The sequence below is a fragment of the Rana temporaria genome, chromosome 7 (assembly GCF_905171775.1).
Source record: "Rana temporaria chromosome 7, aRanTem1.1, whole genome shotgun sequence".
Lineage (NCBI taxonomy): Eukaryota > Metazoa > Chordata > Amphibia > Anura > Ranidae > Rana > Rana temporaria.
In genome coordinates, this window is record NC_053495.1 from 52,054,903 (window position 1) to 52,075,321 (window position 20,419).

The 20,419-nt window shown below is 41.4% G+C and overlaps 1 protein-coding gene across 10 annotated transcripts in view; it reads right to left on the bottom strand.

Moving 5' to 3' along the window:
- The window catches only part of IQSEC1 (IQ motif and Sec7 domain ArfGEF 1), a 439,647-nt gene that overhangs the window by 180,255 nt on the left and 238,973 nt on the right, over positions 1–20,419 (bottom strand). The window contains exon 2 of one of the 10 annotated variants that reach the window (XM_040359362.1): positions 14,588–14,673. The exons of the other annotated variants lie outside the window; for them this stretch is intronic. Within the exon in view, the coding sequence (XP_040215296.1) occupies positions 14,588–14,652 (65 nt within the window). The 5' untranslated portion in view covers positions 14,653–14,673. The remainder of the gene's footprint in view (positions 1–14,587; positions 14,674–20,419) is intronic. 10 annotated transcript variants of the gene reach the window in all.

The window sequence follows — 20,419 nt, forward strand, 5'->3', positions numbered from 1 at the left end:
GGGAAATGTAGGTGGACGGCGCATGCGCCGTTCCAAAAAAACGTCAATAACGTAAGGTCAACACAAATTAACATAGAACACGCCCCCTCAGCCTATTTTGAATTAGGCGCCCTTACGCCCGCCCACTTTAGGCTACGCCGCCGTAACTTAGCAGGCAAGTACTATGTGAATCATGTACTTGCCTCGCTAACTTACGGCGGCGTAGTCTAAACACGCTAAGCTACGCCGCCGCAAAGTTAGGACACCCTATGTGAATCTAGCTAACAATGTTTAAAATGTTCCCAGGCTCAGGTTATTCTGGGGAAATCAGACCTTGCTAAAGTAACATTCTATGCTAATCTCGGTGGAGTTGCCCTTGATGTAATTAAATTGTATTTAATTAAAATGAAAATCACAAACAGAAATAATCATGATTGCGTATTTTTTTTCAGCCATTAGATTAACGATTGCTCTGAGTCATCACTGATGACAATAGCTACAGCAGAATTCACATCTGACATTATGTTGTGTTGAAAAATGACTGTTTGTACAATAATAATTAAACAATGCAAGACAAAGATTTACATAAATGTCATTTAGTATCCAGGGATCTAGAGGTGGATTGGACTCCACTGATCTATCACTCTGACATGCATAAAACATGGGACTTCTGTAGCCGCTTGATACATTTCTCCTATCTATCAAAAAATATGTTCATTTTTTCTGCTAAACCATGCTCATGAATATGTAACAACTACACTTATAAATATGTAATATCAGTGTCCAGAGACCAGGAAAAAGTGGGCGCCTTTAGAACATTAATTAAAAAATTTGCATTGATAATCATCCTTATTAATGGAGGCTTAAATGGCAGGGCTGCAGCTATCTGTATGTGAGCTATCTTTGCAAACCTTCTGAGCATGGGATAAATACGTTTAAAATATTGGACTGCCTCCCGCCTCTGCAAATTTTCTGTATTTAAGATTTGAAATTCTCCTTTAAAAAAATATGTCTAAATATTTCCAGTTTCTTTACGATTACATTTTTAAGTCAGGAGAACTACTGATTCATCACTTTCTGATTCTCCTGAATAATGGAAGTTGTCTGACAATTTTAGGAAACATGGCAGTCGTGATTCATGGATTTTATCATTCTATGCAGACTGGACAAATCTGTGTGCAGATGATTAAGAAAATAAACAAATTTGCAGATTTTCTGCTTTGCCTGGTTTTCAAACTCAATATGCTCATCGCTAATCAGAGCCTGTAATAGCTCCAAAACATATTTATTACTGAGAACCACAGTTGGCCTTCTTGACACTATTGATGATGCCTTGCACCGCTTGTGCCAAAGAAAATATATTGTTGTTGGTTAAAAGTTGCTGTATTAGAAAATGTTACTGTATAGTATAGTACCATCTGCATTTATAGAGGTTATTGGTCATATAATCATCTGTTTGGTTGCCTCTATGGCCTTATATTCGGCTCCGGTATCTTTGACCTGCCATTTATGCCTTGTTAACAGTACACTACTGGAGTGTTTATGTCGATTTAGTTTGGCCACCCCCCTTTTTATCTTTTTGTGTGACTTAAACTAGATGCTGACGCTGTATGTATTTTGTACCGGTCGACCTGTCTTTTCTATTTGAAAATAAAGGAATTAAAAAAAAAAAAAAAAAAAAGTTGCTGTATTAGAAATTCACTGGACTCTCCGGAAGGGCCCAAATCAAGTACAGATCAATAATGAAGTCCAGACGATTCCCCCCCCCCCCAAGTTTTAGGAAGCATTAAAAGTCCATCAGGTTTTTTTTTTGTCTGTGACTACACAAAGGAGATTTTCCCTAACTTCCTGTCCTTGTGACACCTGTACAAAAATGGGGTGTGGTTGTCACAAGGATAGTAAAGCAAGACAGGATAAAAACACTGGCCTGGATTCAAGAATAAATTGCGCCTGTGTAACCATAGTTACACAGCGCAATTGCTTACTTGCCCCGGCGTAACGAATGCTCCTGATTCAGGAACCTCGTTACGCCGACTGCAGCCTAAGATATGCGCGGCATAAGGCTCTTATGCCCGCATATCTTAGGCTGCATTCTTGCGATGGCCGCTAGGTGGCGTTCCCGTTGTGCTCAGCGTATAGTATGCAAATTGCATACGAACGCCGATTCACAACGTTACGCGAGCCCTGCGTACGCAGTTTACGTCGTTTCCGTACGGCGTTTTTTGCGTAAGGCTGCCCCTGCTATTAACAGGGGCAGCCAATGTTACGTATACCCGTCGTTCCCGCGTCGCGAAATTTCAAATTTACGTAGTTTGTGTAAGTGATTCGTGAATGGCGCTGGACGCCATTCACGTTCACTTTGAAGCAAATGACGTCCTTGCGACGTCATTTGCCGCAATGCACGTCGGGAAAGTTTCCCGACGGAGCATGCGCTCTACGATCGGCGCGGGAACGCGCCTAATTTAAATGATTCCCGCCCCTACGGCATCATTTAAATTGCGTGCGCTTACGCCGGGCATTTTGCCGGCGCGCCCACGCAATTTACGGAGCTACTGCTCCGTGAATCAAGGGCAGCGCAGTAAATTTGCGGGGCGCAGGGCAAAAACGTTGCCCTGCGCCTCCGTAAAAAAAGCGCAATTGTACCCGAATCTAGCCCACTACATTTTAGGACCCTTTTTTTTCTTTAAATCAGTGTACTGGTTGTAAAAATCTCCCTTCATTTCTTGTCCTGATAAGAAGTAAAGAGACATTTCTCTAAAAAGGACAATTGTCCCCATGTAACAGAGGCATGTTGATTGGCGGTTTAATCAAGGAAAAAAGGTCACATGGCATCCTATACACAACAAAGCGCCAGAAAAAAGAACAGTAGAGGAGTGCAGGTGGTTTGTAATATCAGAGGGAGGATGTATTTTCAAGAAAACCTGTCACTCTGTCCTGTTTTGGATGATTTACCCTCCTTTCCTGTCAGTGAATGTACTCCCTATAGCAGGCATGTCCAAAGTACAGCCCGGGGGCCCGCGTTTTGGTTTAATGTAGCCCCACTGGTAATTTGGATATATATATATCTTTTGTGACCCCAAATGAATCCCAGAGCACCGCGTGGCACAAAAGATATATACCGTATTTATTGTTCTGGCAGCCTCGGAGGGGACTGGGAGGGGGGCAGGACGAGTGCTGTCAGATTACATACAGGAGAATCTCCTGTTTACTTGGCGGCCTCTGTAATAGGAAGGCCCCAAGTAAACAGGAGATTCTTTTGTATGTAATCCGTTGGCGCTCGTCCCACCCCCTCCCTGCCACGTCCGAGGCTGTAGATGGCGATAGTGAGGCTGCATTCAGAGGATGCATTCATGTTAATGGTGAGGCTGCATTAATGGCACTTGTGAGGCTGCATTTATGGCAATGGCGAGGCTGCATTGATGGACACTGACCCTTATTTTGCATCACAGTTCATTATTAAAAAAAAAAAAAAATTCCTGAAACTTCCCTCTCAAAGTGAAGGTGCATGTTATACGCCTGTGTGTGTTATACGCTGATAAATATGGTATATACAAATAACACCCCCGAGCTCATCCTTAGACTCTTCACCCACAAAGGCAAGAGAATTCTCGTTGGGCAGTGTATTCGTTCATTTGCATTTAATTTTAATGGTTCAAAAAATGGCAGGTAAAATAGTCGGCCCTCACGCATGTTCACTTCATCAAATCTGTCCCTCTTTGAAAAAAGTTTGGACACCCCTGCCCTATACTGTAGAAAGACACAGAAGATCTATTGCACAGTATCTTCAGGGGAATGCTGTAAACTACTGGCTGAGAAGCAATATGTATGTGTGTGTATATTTTTTTTATATAATTTGCTACAAAAATGTGATATGAGCCACATCTAATTCACAACAAACACAATATGCTTAAAGCGGGGGTTCACCCTATCGACGAAAAAATTTTTTTTTTTTTCTTTTACCTTAAAATCAGGCATTGTAGCGCGAGCTACAGTATGCCTGTCCCGAATTTTTTACCCCCGTACTCACCTTGTAGTCGTCCATCGAAGATACCGGGGAATGGGCGTGCCTATGGAGACGGAGGATGATTGACGGCCGGCTCTGGCGCGTCACGCTTCTCCGGAAATAGCCGAAATAGGCTTGGTCTTCACGACGCGTGCGCATAGCCTGTGCGCAGGCGCCGTGAAGAGCCGAGACCTACTCCGGCTGTCTTCGGGGAGAGTGACGTGCCAGGGCCGGCCGTCAATCATCCTCCCTCTCCATAGGCACGCCCATTCCCCGCGGGAGCCGAAATCTACGATGTCCGAGTACAAGGTGAGTACGGGGTTAAAAAAATCGGGACAGGCATACTGTAGCTCGCGCTACAATGCCTGTCTCGATGGTAAAATGTGTCGGGGGGGGGGGGGGGAACTACCGCTTTAAGCTGACAATACACAAACAACTGCAATTCCTCATGTCTTTTTTTAAATTCACCCATTAAACATTCACAGTGCTGCATGAAAAAGTTAGTGAACCCATAGACCAATTACTTAAACAGAAGCCAACTAGAGTCAGTATTTTGCATACCCGCAGTCCAATTAATGAAATGAGTTTGAAGGTGTGGTTTAGTTTTACTTTGGTTAATAAATGGCACTTAAACATTTTAGGATTGTTATTAATAAGAAGCATCAGCTAACGTGAACCATGCTTCACAAAAAAAGGGACTCTCTGAAGACATACATTGAAGAGTAGCTGACCTGCATAAGGCTGGAAAGGGATACAAAGCAATCTCAAACTGTTTAGGCATCCATTAGTCAACAGGTAGACAAACTGTCTAGAAACGTTAACAGTTTAGTACTGTGGCTACATTTCTTAGAAGTAGGTGCCTTGCCAGATTGACTCCCAAGGCACAAACGCAGAATCCACAATGAGGTAAAGAAGAACCCATGAGTAACAACTAAAGGCTTGAAGACATACCTGGAACAGGCAAACATTCACAAGTCTACCATATGTATGTCTTTGAAGAAGCAGGGTGAAAATGACAGCACACCACGGAGGAAGCTGCTGCTCTCCAAAAAACAATGCTGCATACATGAAGTTTGCCAAAGAGCACCTTACCAAACTTAACCTCCCTGGCGGTATGATTATTTCAGATTTTAGGTGCTGAAAGCGGTACCATTATTTTGCATGGAAATTTGGCGTTTTATATTGTAGGCCTGCAATTCTTAGGAATAACTCACTTAAATCTGTCCAAACAAGAGTCTAGTAGACATCCCGGGTATGATCAAATTTGAAACACAAAATCATAAATTATAATATAATAAATACATATAAATAATTATAACAAATAATATAATAAAAATTATTACTTTAAATTTTTTTATGACGTATTTTCCCACATATCGCTATCGCTCAGTTCTGCAAGTGATTCTAATTAATTATCGCAGTTTTCTAGCTGGTCTAAAACCACTTTTGACATAAAGGAACACTTTTTGGTTGCTATGGACAATCTCCAGTTTCCAGGCAGAAAGAACAGTTTTTATTTTTATAAAAGTGCATGTAGGACACTGGACAGACCACTAGGGACAAAGGGGGTGTGTGTATATGTTTCACACAGTACTGTAATCTATAAGATTACAGTATACTGTATGTATTGTGTTTATTTACTTTTTTTAATTTGGTGCCGATCTCCGCCCCCGTGCGTCGTAACGTCGCAGGGAAGGGAGCTCGGCAGCACTCGGCACTGTGAATCGAGCGAGGAGGACACCGCTCGATCACAAAGCAGGCATCGCAGGATCCAGGGACAAGGTAAGTAACTTGTGCCTGTGGACACTGCGAGGCGGTCCTGAATCTGGCTCGGGGATACCGATTTTGGTCCTGAAATTATTGTACCGCTCTCCAGCTCTTCGGTGAATAAACTGCCTCCTCCTACAGCAAAATATTTAATATTTTGACTCTATGGAAGACCTGCCATATTACATGCGTTTAACACCCTGCAAATGATGTTTTTTTTTTACTAAATTCCTTATCTGTATATGCTGGCATTAGCACCACCACTGTGCAAGTATATGATGGTTGAAAATAACAAGGCAGATGAGGATGAATCTGATTTAATCTCAATTTGCTATTGTGGCACGAGTGTGATAAAAGGTTCATTGCCCTTTTTTCATCATGAGCGTTTCTCACAAATGCTCGCTATAATACATGCATTAACCCTACCTATGCAGTTTTACTGCTGCCAGGAAAGCTCATATTAAAGCATGATGTGTGAGGTGGTATTTATCTTTTCCTTCTATACCAGGGATCCTCAAACTACGGCCCTCCAGCTGTTGCGGAACTACACATCCCAAGAGGCATTGTAAAACTCTGACATTCACAGACATGACTAGGCATGATGGGAATTATAGTTCCTGAACAACTGGAGGGCCATAGTTTGAAGACCCATGTCCTATACCATAAGAAAAAACACAACAGACACCAGCTGTCCCTACCTCCAAGAAGTCTAATAAACCTTGAACACACATCTATGTGACCTACTGCAATCTAGGACACAGATATCCAGATTTTCACAAATTAAAATAATGTAAAAAAATTGGCTGACTTCATGTTAATAATCTGACAAGCGTATTTTGTTTTAAATGGCTTATAACATAGAAGAGCAATGCCATTCTGAGACACCTCCATACTGACTAGAAAATTAACCTGGCGTTCCACCCAAATGGAACTTCTGCTCATTTGTCTCCTCTAACCCTCTGGTGCCACATTTGGCACCTTTCAGGGGGAGGGGAGAGCGGATACCTGTCTTTGATAGGTATCCTGTTCCCACTTCTGGGAGCCACAGTCGTTGACATCACCGCTCAGCTCCCTCCTCCTCCCTCCCCTGCCTCCGGGCCAGTAGGAGAGGAGCGGAGCCTCGTTCATGTGCAGTAGGGTTTTCCGGCAGGAAGCCATCAGGCTACACTGCTGGGTTCCCTTACCTGCAATGGCGGCGGCAGCACTCTGGCAGCTTATGGAAACATCAGCTGCGGTGCCGACATCGCTGGACTCAAGGACAGGTAAGTGTCCTATTATTAAAAGCCAGCAGCTGCAGTATGTGTAGCCACTGGCTTTTAATTTATGCAGTGGTGGGCGGACCTCCGCTTTAACTTAGTGCCCCATTTACCTATAGAACTCTATTATCTGCCCCATCTGTATGATATTGTATAATCTCTTAAAACAAATTTGTGGGCACAAGGATTTAACACTGCCACTAACAATGTAGAAAATGGCTGCACATTGCTACTGATTTGCTATACAGTAGAGAGAAGTGAAAGCCAGGGTGCTGCAATATGTTACCGACTCCGACTCATCGGACTTGGCACACCATTTTTTATTCCTCTCCACTGGCCAAATAGTGAGGTGCAGGAGATGGGAATGGAATGGTGAAAGCCTATGACCACAGGAGATGGTTATTATTGCATACCAGATCCCCATGATTTTCAGGGCTCCCATATTTGCTCTATAAAATTTGGAAAAAAACATCTATTGTGAAGTAATTTCATTTCTCTGTGCCTTGTTTTTTCATTCTATCTACAGTGCCTTGAAAAAGTATTCAGACCCCTTGAAATTTGTTGTCATGTTACAACCAAAATCGTAAATGCATTTTATTGGGATTTTATGTGATCGACCAACTTATGAAGTGGAAGGGAAACATTTCTTACAAATATGTGAAAAGTGTGGTGTGCATTTGTATTCAGCCCCCATTACTCCGATACCCCTAACTAACATCTAGTGGAACCAATTGCCTTCAGAAGTCCCCTAATTATTAAATAAAGTCCACATGTGTGTACTTTAATCTCAGTATAAACAGAGCTGTTCTGTGAATTCCTCAGAGGTTTGTTAGAGAACTTTAGTGAACAAACAGCATCATGAAGGCCAAAGGACACACCCGACAGGTCAGGGATAAAGTTGTGGTGAAGGTTAAAGCAAGGTTAGGTTATAAAAAAAAAAAAATCCAAACTTTGACCATCTCATGGAACACTGTTCAATCCATCATCCAAAAATGGAAAGAGTATGGCACAAATGCAAACCTACCAAGACATGGCCGTCCACCTAAACTGACAGGCCAGGCAAGGAGAGCATTATTCAGAGACGCAGCCAAGAGGCCCATGGTAACTCTGGAGGAGCTGCCAAGATCCACAGCTCAGGTGGGAGAATCTGTCCCCAGGACAACTATTAGTTGTGCACTCAACAAATCTGCCCTTTATGGAAGAGTGGCAAGAAGAAAGCCATTGTTGAAAGAAAGCCATAAGAAGTCCCATTTGCCAGAAGCCATGTGGGGGACACGGCAAACATGTGGAAAAAGGTGCTCTGGTCAGATGAGACCAAAATGTAACCTTTTGGCCTAAAAGAAAATGCTAGGTGTCACGGAAAAGTAACACTGCACATCGCCCTGATCGCACCATCCCCACCGTAAAAAACAAGGTGGTAGCAGCATCATGTTGTGGGGATGCTTTTCTTTAGCAGGGACAGGGAAGCTGGTCAGAGTTAATGGGAAGATGGATGGAGCCAAATACAGAGCAATCTTAGAAGAAAACCTGTTAGGCCTCGTACAGATGAGCGGACAGTCCGATGAAAACGGTCCGCCGGACCGTTTTCATCGGACATGTCCACTCGGAGATTTCGGTCTGATGGCTGTACACACCATCAAACCGAAATCCCCGCGGACAGACAGCCCGGTGACGTTGACGCCGCCACGTCACCAAACCAGGAAGTAAAATACTTCCACGCATGCGTCGAATCCATTCGACGCATGCGGGAGATATCTGTCCGCTGGTTAGGTGTACTGACATGTCCGCCCGACAGCTTTCCAGCGGACATGTTTCTTAGCATGCTAAGAAACATTTGTCCGCTGGAAATCTGTCCGCTAGCCTGTACACACGATCGGATCTGTCCCCTGAAACTGGTCCGCGGACCAGTTTCAGCGGACATGTCCGGTCGTGTGTACGAGGCCTTAGTGTGCAAAAGACGAGACTGGGCGGAAGTTCACCATCCAGCAGCACAAAGACCCTAAACATACAACCAGATCTACAATGGAATGGTTTAGATCAAATCATATTCATATTTTAGAATGGCCCAAAGTTCAGACCTAATTCCAATTGAGAATCTGTGGCAAGACTTGAAAATTGCTGTTCACAGACACTCGCCATCCAATCTGACAGAGCTTGGGCTATTTTGCAAAGAACGGGCAACAATTTCACTCTCTAGATGTGCATAGCTGGTAGAGACATCCCCAAAAAGACTTGCAGCTGTAATTGCAGCGAAAGGTGGTTCTACAAAGTATTGATTTAGGGGGGCTGCATACAAATGCACGCCACACTTTTCACATATTTATATGTAAAACAGTTTTAAAAACCTGTTTATCATTTTCCTTCCACTTCACAATTATGTGCCACTTTGTGTTGGTCTATCACGTAAAATCCCAATAGAATACATTTAACTTTTTGGTTGTAACATGACAAAATGTGGAAAATTTCAAGGGGTATGAATACTGTTTCAAGGCAGTGTATCTAGCTCTAGACCTTTTTTTGCCATTAAAAGGTGTTAATTCACCTTATTTTCCAACTGGAAATCTTTTTAAATAATGACAAATATAAAAAATAAGACTGTAAAAAAAAGTATCGTTTGGCATATTCATGCATCCAGCTAGTTTAAAAATATTGTGCACCATTCATAACTTTCTGCTGATACAAGAGTTAGCAAAGGAATTGACTCAGGAAGGAAGATGAGCGGGGGGGGGGGGGGGGGATTGGGAACATAAGATAGTTATTACAACTGTAGTCATTAAAACCCAAATGTTATTTATCTACACCTGCTTTAAGATCTGTGCTCCCATCAGACAAATGCTCAGCTGCTCTTCTCACCTGCATTTCAGCCCCGTCTTCCATCCCTTGTCTGTTCACAATATTGAGGACTGACATTTGTGAGCAGCCCAGTCCTTTGTGTGTAATTTGTGTTGCACTGTGAGCTGCGGGAATTCCTCACATCTGCTGACACAACCAGTTTGCTGCCCAGAGTCACCACGCCAGCCAACATTCAGTCTCCCAGTCACATAATTCCTGATCGTAACATTCCAACCCAAATCAAGGGGTTTGCAGTATTCTGAATGGACCACGGTATATGAGGTTACATCAAGAAAATACAAAGAAACCATAGGTACTGTATCATTATTTCAGCCTGGCACTGAACTGCTATAGATTGTAAAGCAAAATCGATCAATCTTCGCAGTGTTGACCCGGGGCATGAAAAGCCCACAGGACAGGAAAGCAATTTGAAATAACATGTTGTCATAATCAAACAAGAAAAAAGGGTACGGATCCCCTCTCCTGGTACTAATATTCCCTTTCCATGAAGATTTTTTTTGGACTGCAACATTGTCTAGTAGAATGTGCTAAAAAGAATTACATTTGTTGCTGACAGATAACATTTTATTTACAATTTCAAGCTTTTCTTTAAAATCAGTCCTATTCTATAGGGCATTAATGTATTCTATTGTTGCAATACCTGCATAGTGTGGGCATTTTTGTTGGTAGAGTAGGATTGTAGTTTGGCCAAATGTTCTAGTAGTCGGGTTTGGGTGTACTGATTAAAAGTGGAGAAAGGCTTTTTCAGCCTCCAACCTTTGTATGCTTTAAGTGGCTGTGGTTTGTAGGACAAATTTACAGGCTACAGTATTTTGAGTCTTATGCCACGTAAAAACGAGCGGAAATTCCAACAAGAAAACCGTGTATTTTTTACCGACGGAATTTTGGCTCAAACTTGTCTTGCATACACACGGTCACTCCAAATTCCGACCATCAAGAACGCGGTGACGTACAACACTACGACGAGCCAAGAAAAAGTTCAATGCTTCCGAGCATGCGTCAACTTGATTCCGAGCATGTGTAGGATTTTTCTCCATCAGAATTGCATACAGACGATCGGAATTTCTGACAACAACTTTTCCCGTCGGAAAATTTGAGAACCATCTCTCAAACTTTTCTTGGCGGAAATTCCAACAGAAAATTTCCGATGAAGCCTACACACAGTCGGAGTTTCTGACCAAAAGCTCAAATCAGACTTTTCTTGTCGGAATTTCTGATCGTGTGTACGCAGCATTAGGCTTGTTACTCTCTAAAAAGCCTAACTTGAAGGTCACATGCAGGCTTTTGTTATTATTTTTTTTTTTTTGCTAACCTTGGTCCCCAGCAGTCCATAGTTGGGAGCATTTCTTTGTAAAGGGTAATGGCAGGATCTCTACAAGCCTCATGTTACATGCCCTCAGTCTCTTAATTTTTCATCAACTATATGCGCTCTGTCCTTTTTCAACTAGCACTTCATTGGTCAATATGGTGAAGCCATACTGCATTTTGCAAAAGGGGCAGAGCTGCTAGGAGGTTACCTTTGGTGTCACAATGTGAATACCAGTATTGCAGAAGATTTACACTTTGCAGTGCTTTCCTAGGTTGTTACAACTGCAAAGACCCTCTAGCGACCAGAGGACTATGGTTTACAGCAAACACCAGTGCCCAAACTTGTCTAATGGATAATTTGATATTACAAAGGTTAGCCAGACAACTAGGAAAAAATGCGTCAGTACAAGACAGTTTGCTCATATAAACAATAATTCAAAATCTCGCCCTATTAAAGTTGATTAAGGGTCTAAAGCCAATAAACCCATCTATATGAGCGAAATAATAAGTTGTACTTTCACTCAGTTTTTACTAAATATAAGCATTTCTGCACACAGATAATGCAAATCCTGATCTTATTTATGAAGTCACACTTTGTCATGGGCGGACAATTATTCACTGCATGCTGCTATGATCACCCTTAAAGGAGTTGTAAGGGAAAAAATTTTTTTGCCTAAAATAAATGTCTGCAAGACAGAATAGTGTAATGATTCTGTTAAAAAACGAGTAAATACCTATTAAATTCCTTCATCTATATCACCTCCCGCATTCTAGTTTCTGTTCTCTCATTCACTTTCTGGTTTGCATCGCTCGTTCATGTAAGAACTACATTTCCCAGTATGAACTGCGGCGCGCCCAGTAATTCACACCTCCTTTAAGTCTCTAACACGTAGAGAGCGTCCTGCCGCACAGATGTAGTTCCCAGGAGGGGTTGAGCACATTACTGACCACCGCAGTAAAGCCTCCCTTCACGGTGGTCAGTAAAATCAGACAAGCAGGAAGTGAACAGAACAGAGAAGAAATAGAGCAATTCTGAGCAAAAACGAACAATGAGGAAGTGAAAAGAGGAATGTCTGCAGGTAAAGGATGCTTATTATGAAAAAAAAATGTCCTTTACAACCCCTTTAAGGCAGCATTATGCATAAAGCTGCACTTTGGCAGGAACATTTGTACGCAATGTACTCTGTGTTGGTCATGGAAACTTATTGTGGAAGCTAGTTGCAGCTGGGGGGGATGAGGAAGCAGTGGACGCGTTATCAGTTTAGAGGGGAGGAAATGCTGACCAGCAGCTTGGGTTGCAGCACATGTACAGACAGCAGAACTGCTTGCTAGGGAAATTGTACATTATCAGTGCTTTGCAAGGACAGGTCATTTAACAAGTTGTTTATCAAGGCCTTCTAGCCCGAATATAAATAAATTAACGCAGAACAGCTCTGTCGAAATACATGCCGCAGGAACAAATTCTCAGGCCAAATTCTAGGAAAACACTGATGTCATAAGGCGAGTGAACAGAGGTTCTCATACACAGCAGAACAGTAGGGAGATGCACAATTTAATAAAATAATAAGTATTATATATAGGCTGTGCCTTTAGTTAAAACAAGCTCAACATCTATGCAAACACCACATCAAAGAGAGAATAACATCGTATTCACAATTATGTATGACAGTTACTGGGAGAGAAAAAAACAGTACCATTTTGTCTATATTCAAGTTTTCATATCAAATGCATATTAGCTAGGCAGGTCTAAACATTTGCAAGTATCTATGGGAAGGTGAATCCTTTGCCCCATTGACAACTTTGACAGGGCAGACATTTCTCAGCATACTGTGTACTGTGTCTCTTGACTAGCTCTCAAAGTTCCAATGGAAGTTGAAAGTTTAAGGTGAAAGCATCTACCATGAATTTTCATACAAGAAAGAGTTGGTCCAATGCAGTACAGTGGTAAATCTGAATATAAATGGCTCGATAAAATCAGATCATCTTTGAGAACCACTTGCCTCAATTGGCCATTTCTCAAGTGCTAATAATAATAATGACCCCCTCAGGCAGATGAAGGTACTGATTCTCAAACATGCAGCATTTCCAACTTGTTATCACCTTAATGCCCTGTACACACAATCGTTTCGTCTGATGAAAACGGACCGATGTATTTTTTCATCAGATATCCGATGAAGCTGACTTTCATCAGTCTTGCCTACACGCCATTGGTTAAAAATCTGATCGTGTCCAACGCGGTGACGTAAAACACAACGACGTGCTGAGAAAAATGAAGTTCAATGCTTCTGAGCATGCATGGCTTCTTGACCGATGGATTTCCCCACAGACAATAGTTTTTTTCTATCGGTTTTTTAACCATAAGAAAATTTTAAAACAGATTCTATTTTTTTTAGATGGGGCCCACACACAATCGGTTCGTCCGATGAAAACGGTCCATCAGTCCGTTTTCATCAGACGATCCGATCATGTGTACAGGGCATAAGAGAATTATCTGTCTGTTTATGAGCAGGTTCAAGAGAAACAGCCCATCAGTTACCAAGGGTATTGATATATTTCAGATACTACATAGATCAGTCAGAATCCTGAGTCTAATTACAGTAGAATTCCTGTCTATTACAAAAACTCTACAGTATAAATAATGAATAACATACATACATTCTAAGGGGAAAGGGAGTAGCCGCTCCAGGTGGGAACCCAGATGAATATCCTCCGTTGCAGACAACTCAGGTGCAGGCAATGCACTTAGCAAAGCAGGAACAAAGATTGTCTCTGGACAGCCGCACTCTGAACAAATTTTAGCCTTTTATTAAAAGAAGGACAGCACTACAAGTCACAGCAAAATAAAATAAAACCTGACACGTTTCGTACTGAAACTAGTGCTTAGTCATAGCACTAGTTTCAGTGCGAAACGCGTCAGGGGGCAGGTTTTATTTTATTTTGCTGTGACTTGTGGTGCTGTCCTTCTTTTAATAAAAGGCTACAATTTGTTCAGAGTGCGGCGGTCCAGAGACAATCTTTGTTCATACATACATTCTAGGCTGTATTATGAAAACAAATGCAGAGAAAGCAGCAGCAAAAACTGAGCCCTTATCCACAATAACAGATTTAATTTTACACATGAATAGGACTGGTCATCGAGTGGAAATTATTATTGACTCTAGCACGACTGGTTGATGATAAGTAATCTGTGATCGCTGCATCGCGTAGCACACCCTGCTGCAGCAGAGGGATTATCTTCCTTTCAATGGCCACGGACTAAAGGTAACAGCTGAAATAACAGCCTCATTATATATGTGAAACAATGGGACACAGAGCAGGACTGGGCCAATCTATCCGTATTGTGCTCACTTTGATCTGACATTTCAACTCACAAATGTCTCAAATGGTCAATCAATCTTCTCTGAATAACTAACAAACATACCTGTTCTCCATGCCATCTCCTGCTCCCTGAATAGTTTGCATTGTTATTCTGAAATTGCTTTTCATTTTCTAGAATAATTTGTCCTTCTGTGAAGTACGGCAGAAGCAAAGTAAAGCAGAACCGCTCATATAGGCATAGACAGAAAGTAATTGTTAGCTTTGTGTATAAGATCAATGTAAATACAATTTTATAGAACTGCATTCTAAGCAAAGTTCACTAACAAATCCACTTCCTATTTGTTTCCAGTGTAAAAAATACTCAACCTGTTTACAGAAGTCACTTTAATTAGCAAGCCATTTCTACTTTATATTCACTAAAGGAGAACTTTGGCATGAATCAAATGAAAGATATTGTTCTTAGGAACTAAATATAACTACTGTAGTTAAAGGAGGTCTCCAGCTTAAACCCAACAGTGTGTCCTATTGTCCAAGTACAGCAAGCGGCCCTCCGGCCCTAAGCAGCCAACAGCCATTGATTCCTTGCCTAGGTGGTTACTTAGAGATTTCTACTAACTAAATGATTTTGTCGATTTCTCTCACACATTCCTACTTTTCTTAGCAGTCTATTGTTTTGTTTTTTTTTGCTTATTTCCCCATTCTTTTTTTATTAGTTTCACATTTAAGAATGACAGGATTGTACAAACAATATAAAAGGAAAGTACAACATGTACAAAGAAGTACAGAAGGGTTAGCTGCAAATAAGTAAAACTGTCATGCATACAGATATTAAACAGAAAAGTTCATTACATCTCTTTAGCTCACTTTAAATCTATCAGTCCATATGTGCCATTGTGAGTCAAAGATCTTTCTAGTTCCTTGTCTAATGGCAAGCATAGCTTTGTATTTATAGTGCAGAAGGACAATCTTATTGGTTGTGATACTTTAACAGATTTCCACCCCCTTGCTTTGAGTAATCTGGCCACCAGGAGGACATGTGGGACTATATAGCGGCAAGAGGAGAAAAACTGATCAATACCTAAATTGAGTATTGCAAGACCAGAATCTAGTGTTGTAAGAATACCTGTGATGTCAGAGAAAGGCCCTGTACACACAGCCAGGAATCCCGTCAGGAAAAAAACATTGGGATTCCTGACGGGATTTCTGGCAAGCTTGTCTTGCAAAGCCGTGCCTACAGACGACCATTCAAAAGAATGGCAAGAACGCGGTGACATCATCGACTATGACGAGCCGGCGCTCATCACATTCGATGCCGTCGCCGCCATCTTGCTACACCCCACACTAAACTTGTATGCTACCTACCGCGCATGCGTCAAACTCTTATCGAGCATGCACAGGTTTACCTGGGACAGGTAAGCATACAGACGACCGGTTTACTCGGCAGGAAACACTCTGCCGGGAATCCCGACGATAAAATAGAGAGCAGGGTTCTCTATTTTCCCGTCGGGATTCTCGACTGTTTTCCTGATGGTAAAACTGCTAGGGAGCATACACACCGCTGGGATTCCCAGCCAAATGCTCTCCTGGCAGTTTTCCTGCTGAGAAAATCGGTCGTGTGTACAAGGCTAAACAGCGGAAATTATTCCTCCAGAACCCGTTGAGATTCTTGCATGCCCAGAACATATGTATGTTTCTCTCTCTTTTTTTTTTTTTAATACAATAATTTAAAAATAATCTTTCTGGGAGGATAACCAAATGTGGTGCAAGTAATTTTTAGGGTGCTGCAGTTGGTTCTGATTTGTAAAAAGACTACTGTAAAGGCAGTCATTTCTAGCAGTCTCTTGTGATGTGTCCCCAGTCTCTGGCAGTCTCTTGTAGCATGTTTGCAGTCTCTGTCAATTTATTAAAGTATGTCCACAGTAAAAACAGGATGTGAGAATGAGCTCACATTAGGAAATGGGTGCTGCTATAGGTAAAAGCTACACTAGTTTATAAATACTTACAATAGCATATAAAGTATATGTGAAGAGGTCATACACTTTTTATACATAAAACACATTTCCCCAGAATTAAGCTCTGCTATCTAGTAAAACTAACATTTTTCAGAGACTCATTCCCAAGGGCTGATTGACTGATCAGCAATAAGGAAGCATTCAGATGGCTATACCACATTCTAGGTGAAAGCAGAAACCTGTCAAAGCAGGCAATTTTATTCGTAGGGGTAGGAGATTAAAGAAATAATTATTCCCCTTCAATTACATGAAATGTAATGTTCAAAGGAGTATTAAAAAAAAGCCTTAATGTATAATGCACAGGAAAAAACTCAATATTAATAGAAATATAATGAGGTAGGTGATGCAAGAGATATATAAAGAATCTGACCCATGTTTTACTTTATTAAAGGATAGGTTCACCTTTAAAAAAATAAATAAACATAAATGCACATGTTTTTGCAGGTTATAAAAAATATGTGCATTTATTATTTTTGTTCCTAAGGAGCCAGCAGATCACGACTGCAATCTAAGGCTCCTGCAGACTTTCAACATAGCTGTCTGCTCGTACCTCAAACGGACAGGCAGTTACCTGAGAGCAGGAGGATCAATGGACTATGAGGACATTTACCAGCGCCCTTGCAGTTCATTGAGAACTACAAGCCACCAGCCACAATGGCTGAGGGTACTTCTATTCTATTCTTTCACAGAAAACTGTCACAGGCAGGTGGGATTGGTAACGGGAGGGAAGTGTGGGAAGTAGGATGCAGATGCTCCAAAGGTGAACTTATACTTTAAGCAAATCAAGCATTTCCCTTAAAAAAATGCACATTTATTCAGGTGCACATTAGAGAAATAGGGGCCTAGGTCTGCATGGTAAATAGGCAGAAAATTGAAGTGGATCATTAATGAGAAATTTATAAAATCTGTTAAAATACAACTAAAGGTTTCTATATGAAAGTCTAAAGCCTCATACACACGATCAGAATTCCGTAAAACTTTTCCGTGGATTTCTGTCCGAAGGGACGTTGGCCATGAACTTGGTATGCATACACACGGCAGAACTTTTTCAGCCAACATTCAACAAATCACGTGGTTTCTCAGCTCTTTACCGCCACCCTTTGGACAACTTCTGCTATTGTTGTCTGACATTTGTTGTCGAAAAGTTTGAGAGCATGCACAGCGAACATTTGTCCGTTGAAAAATCAAAAACAATTGTACGGTGGAGCAAACACACGGTCTGATTGTCCGATAAAACATGTCCGTCGGACCGCTGTTGTCGAAAAGTCTGATCCTGTGTATGGGCCTTAGGTACTAAATTCAGTTACTATGTAATGCATAAAGCCTCATAAAGTCAACTAAACAATTTCTGTATCTTTCCCGACTTCCCCAAATTCTCTCTCATTTGTGTTTCATCAAAAGAGGTACAGTAGCACTGAAATTTCAGGAAGCAATGGGAAAGACTAGGTGTGGCTAGTAAATCAGTAGTGACAATGCTGATAAGCACACCCCTCTTCTCATCCCACTTTAGTGCAAGCAGGCACAGCCTACATGAGAATGCCAACTCAGCTCTGAATTCAGAAGCAGTGCGGTATTGTTGCTACACCATCCAGAGGCTGCACTAGGTGAATTTGTTGGCAGGATCAACAGGTATTTGTGGAAGTTTGCAGGGATACAATGAGAAAATGGTAAATGCATGGGCACTTATAATTAAGTGTTGCAGCAAATATTTCTAATGGGAAGCATAGGTCTACTCTAAAGAAAACCTCAAGTCTGAACGTATGAAATTACGGAGCCCCCCTCCTAAAAATATTAAGTGTGAAAGCATTAATTGATTGTAATGGAAATTCGTTTTTGTGAGCTTTTCAGATGCCTTTGTTAGCGTGAAAGCGTCTGAAAAGCGCCTCAGTGTGAAAGAGGTTTTAATAACTAGTTTCAGTAAAAGCTGATTTGCAATGTAGAGTGATTGACAAAGTATCAGTCTCCTTTTTCCTCTGGATGCAATGCTATGGTAAAAGCTTGTAAGCCAAACAGCATGTGACCAATGGAGCTAATGAGTTAGCTATGGTATATAGTGGGGATTTTTGAGTCTCAATTATCATAGTAAATATACTATTTGCCAATACATGGACTTGCAGAGAAATCTCAAGATGTGTTAGACTAAAGGCTCATACACACGGTCAGACATCCAACACAATTTCCCTTGGATTTTTGTCCTAATTGATTTGTCCGGCCACACCCATAGCATACACACAGTCAGACTTTTCTGCAAACTTTTCTAAAACTTTCCTAACATTATGTGTTTTTTTTGCTCTTTTCTGCTCTTTACCGCCACCCTTTGTGGTTAACTTCTGCTATTGTTGGTTGATTTTAACATTGGTTCTGAGCATGCGTATTTGCACTTTGTCCAAAAGTTGGTTAGCTTGCTGTACACACAGTCAGACAAGGCACCATCAGACTTTTGTTGACGAAAAGTTGGTCCGTTTGCAGACCCAACTTTTTGTTGGATGAAACCCGAAAAAGTTGGTCCGATGGAGCGTACACACGGTCAGACAAATTAGAAAAGTTGCAGATTTTGAAGTTGGTTGGCAAAAAGTGTGACCGTGTGTATGGGGCTTAAGGCATACCTATAGGTACTGTAAATATCTCCTAAACTTGTGACGTTTAGGAAATATTTACTGTATGCTGCGCCAATGTCATCCGTGCATGCACTTTGAAGGAATGGCCGCCCGTGCCATTACTTCAGAAGCCTGTCCTGTGACTGGTGGCTCCCACGCGAGAGTGACGTCACGCAGCTCTGGTCAGTCATACAGCCGGAGTCCTAGGCCCTGGAAGGAAGGTGGGCAAAGATGAATGCAGCCTGCAGCGGGACAACGCGGGCTTCGTATGCAAGTAAGTTTTACATAATGTGCTAGTATGCGATGCATAGTAGCACATTACGCCTTTACTTTGCAGGGATGGTTAAAAAATTTTTTTTTGCTTTGTTTACTTTCTCTTTAAAAAGGCAAGCTCTACTATCTTCCAGTCCTTTGCGCGCAGAAGCAAACGACCGCATATAAAAACGGTGTTCAAACCATGCATGCGAGGTATCGCCGTGATCATTAGAGCGAGATAATTAATTCTAGCACTAGACCTCCTCTGTAACTCTAAACATGTAAACTGTAAACATTTTTAAACATTGCCTAGGGAGATTTTTATGGGTAAAGGTTTGTCACCACGAGCCGGCGCAAAGCGGGCCACGAGCGGGCGCAAATTTGAAGAGTGACATGTTGGGTATCAATTTCCTGGGCGTAACATTATCTTTGACAATATGAAAAAAATGGGCTAACTTTACTGTTGTCTTATTTTTTAAGTCAAAAAGGTGTATTTTTTCCAAAAAAGGTGCGCTTGTAAGACCGCTGCGCAAATACGGTGTGACAAAGTATTACAATGACCGCCATTTTATTCTCTAGGGTGTTAGAAAAAATATATATAATGTTTGGGGGTTCAAAGTAATTTTCTAGCAAAAAAAATAATTATTTTAACTTGCCAAACATCTGAAAAAAAGAGTCTGAAAAATAGGCCTGGTCCTTAAGTGGTTAATAGAAACACCTGACTTGAGCGTTTTACAAGTCTTTTATTGCTCGTTTCCTGCTCAAACAACAGCTCTTCACCCCTAATTTCCTCCCTCTAAGTCTAAAGCTTTCTATTGGCTAAACAAAAACACTTGTAAAAAGCTGTGAAATCACTTTTAAAAAAGTCAGAAAAACGCCAGTAAATTGCTATGCTCAGGTGTGAATGGAGCCTTCCTGGAACTGGAGGTGATAACTGTCCAAGAGAGGATTTTCCATTGATTCAGAGAGATTTCTTTGACCTCCCCTGGAGAGGAAAGGAAAATCTCCCCAATGCAACAAAACAAAGAAAAACATGAAAAGGATAAAACTATTTTTTTTCCAAATCTAATG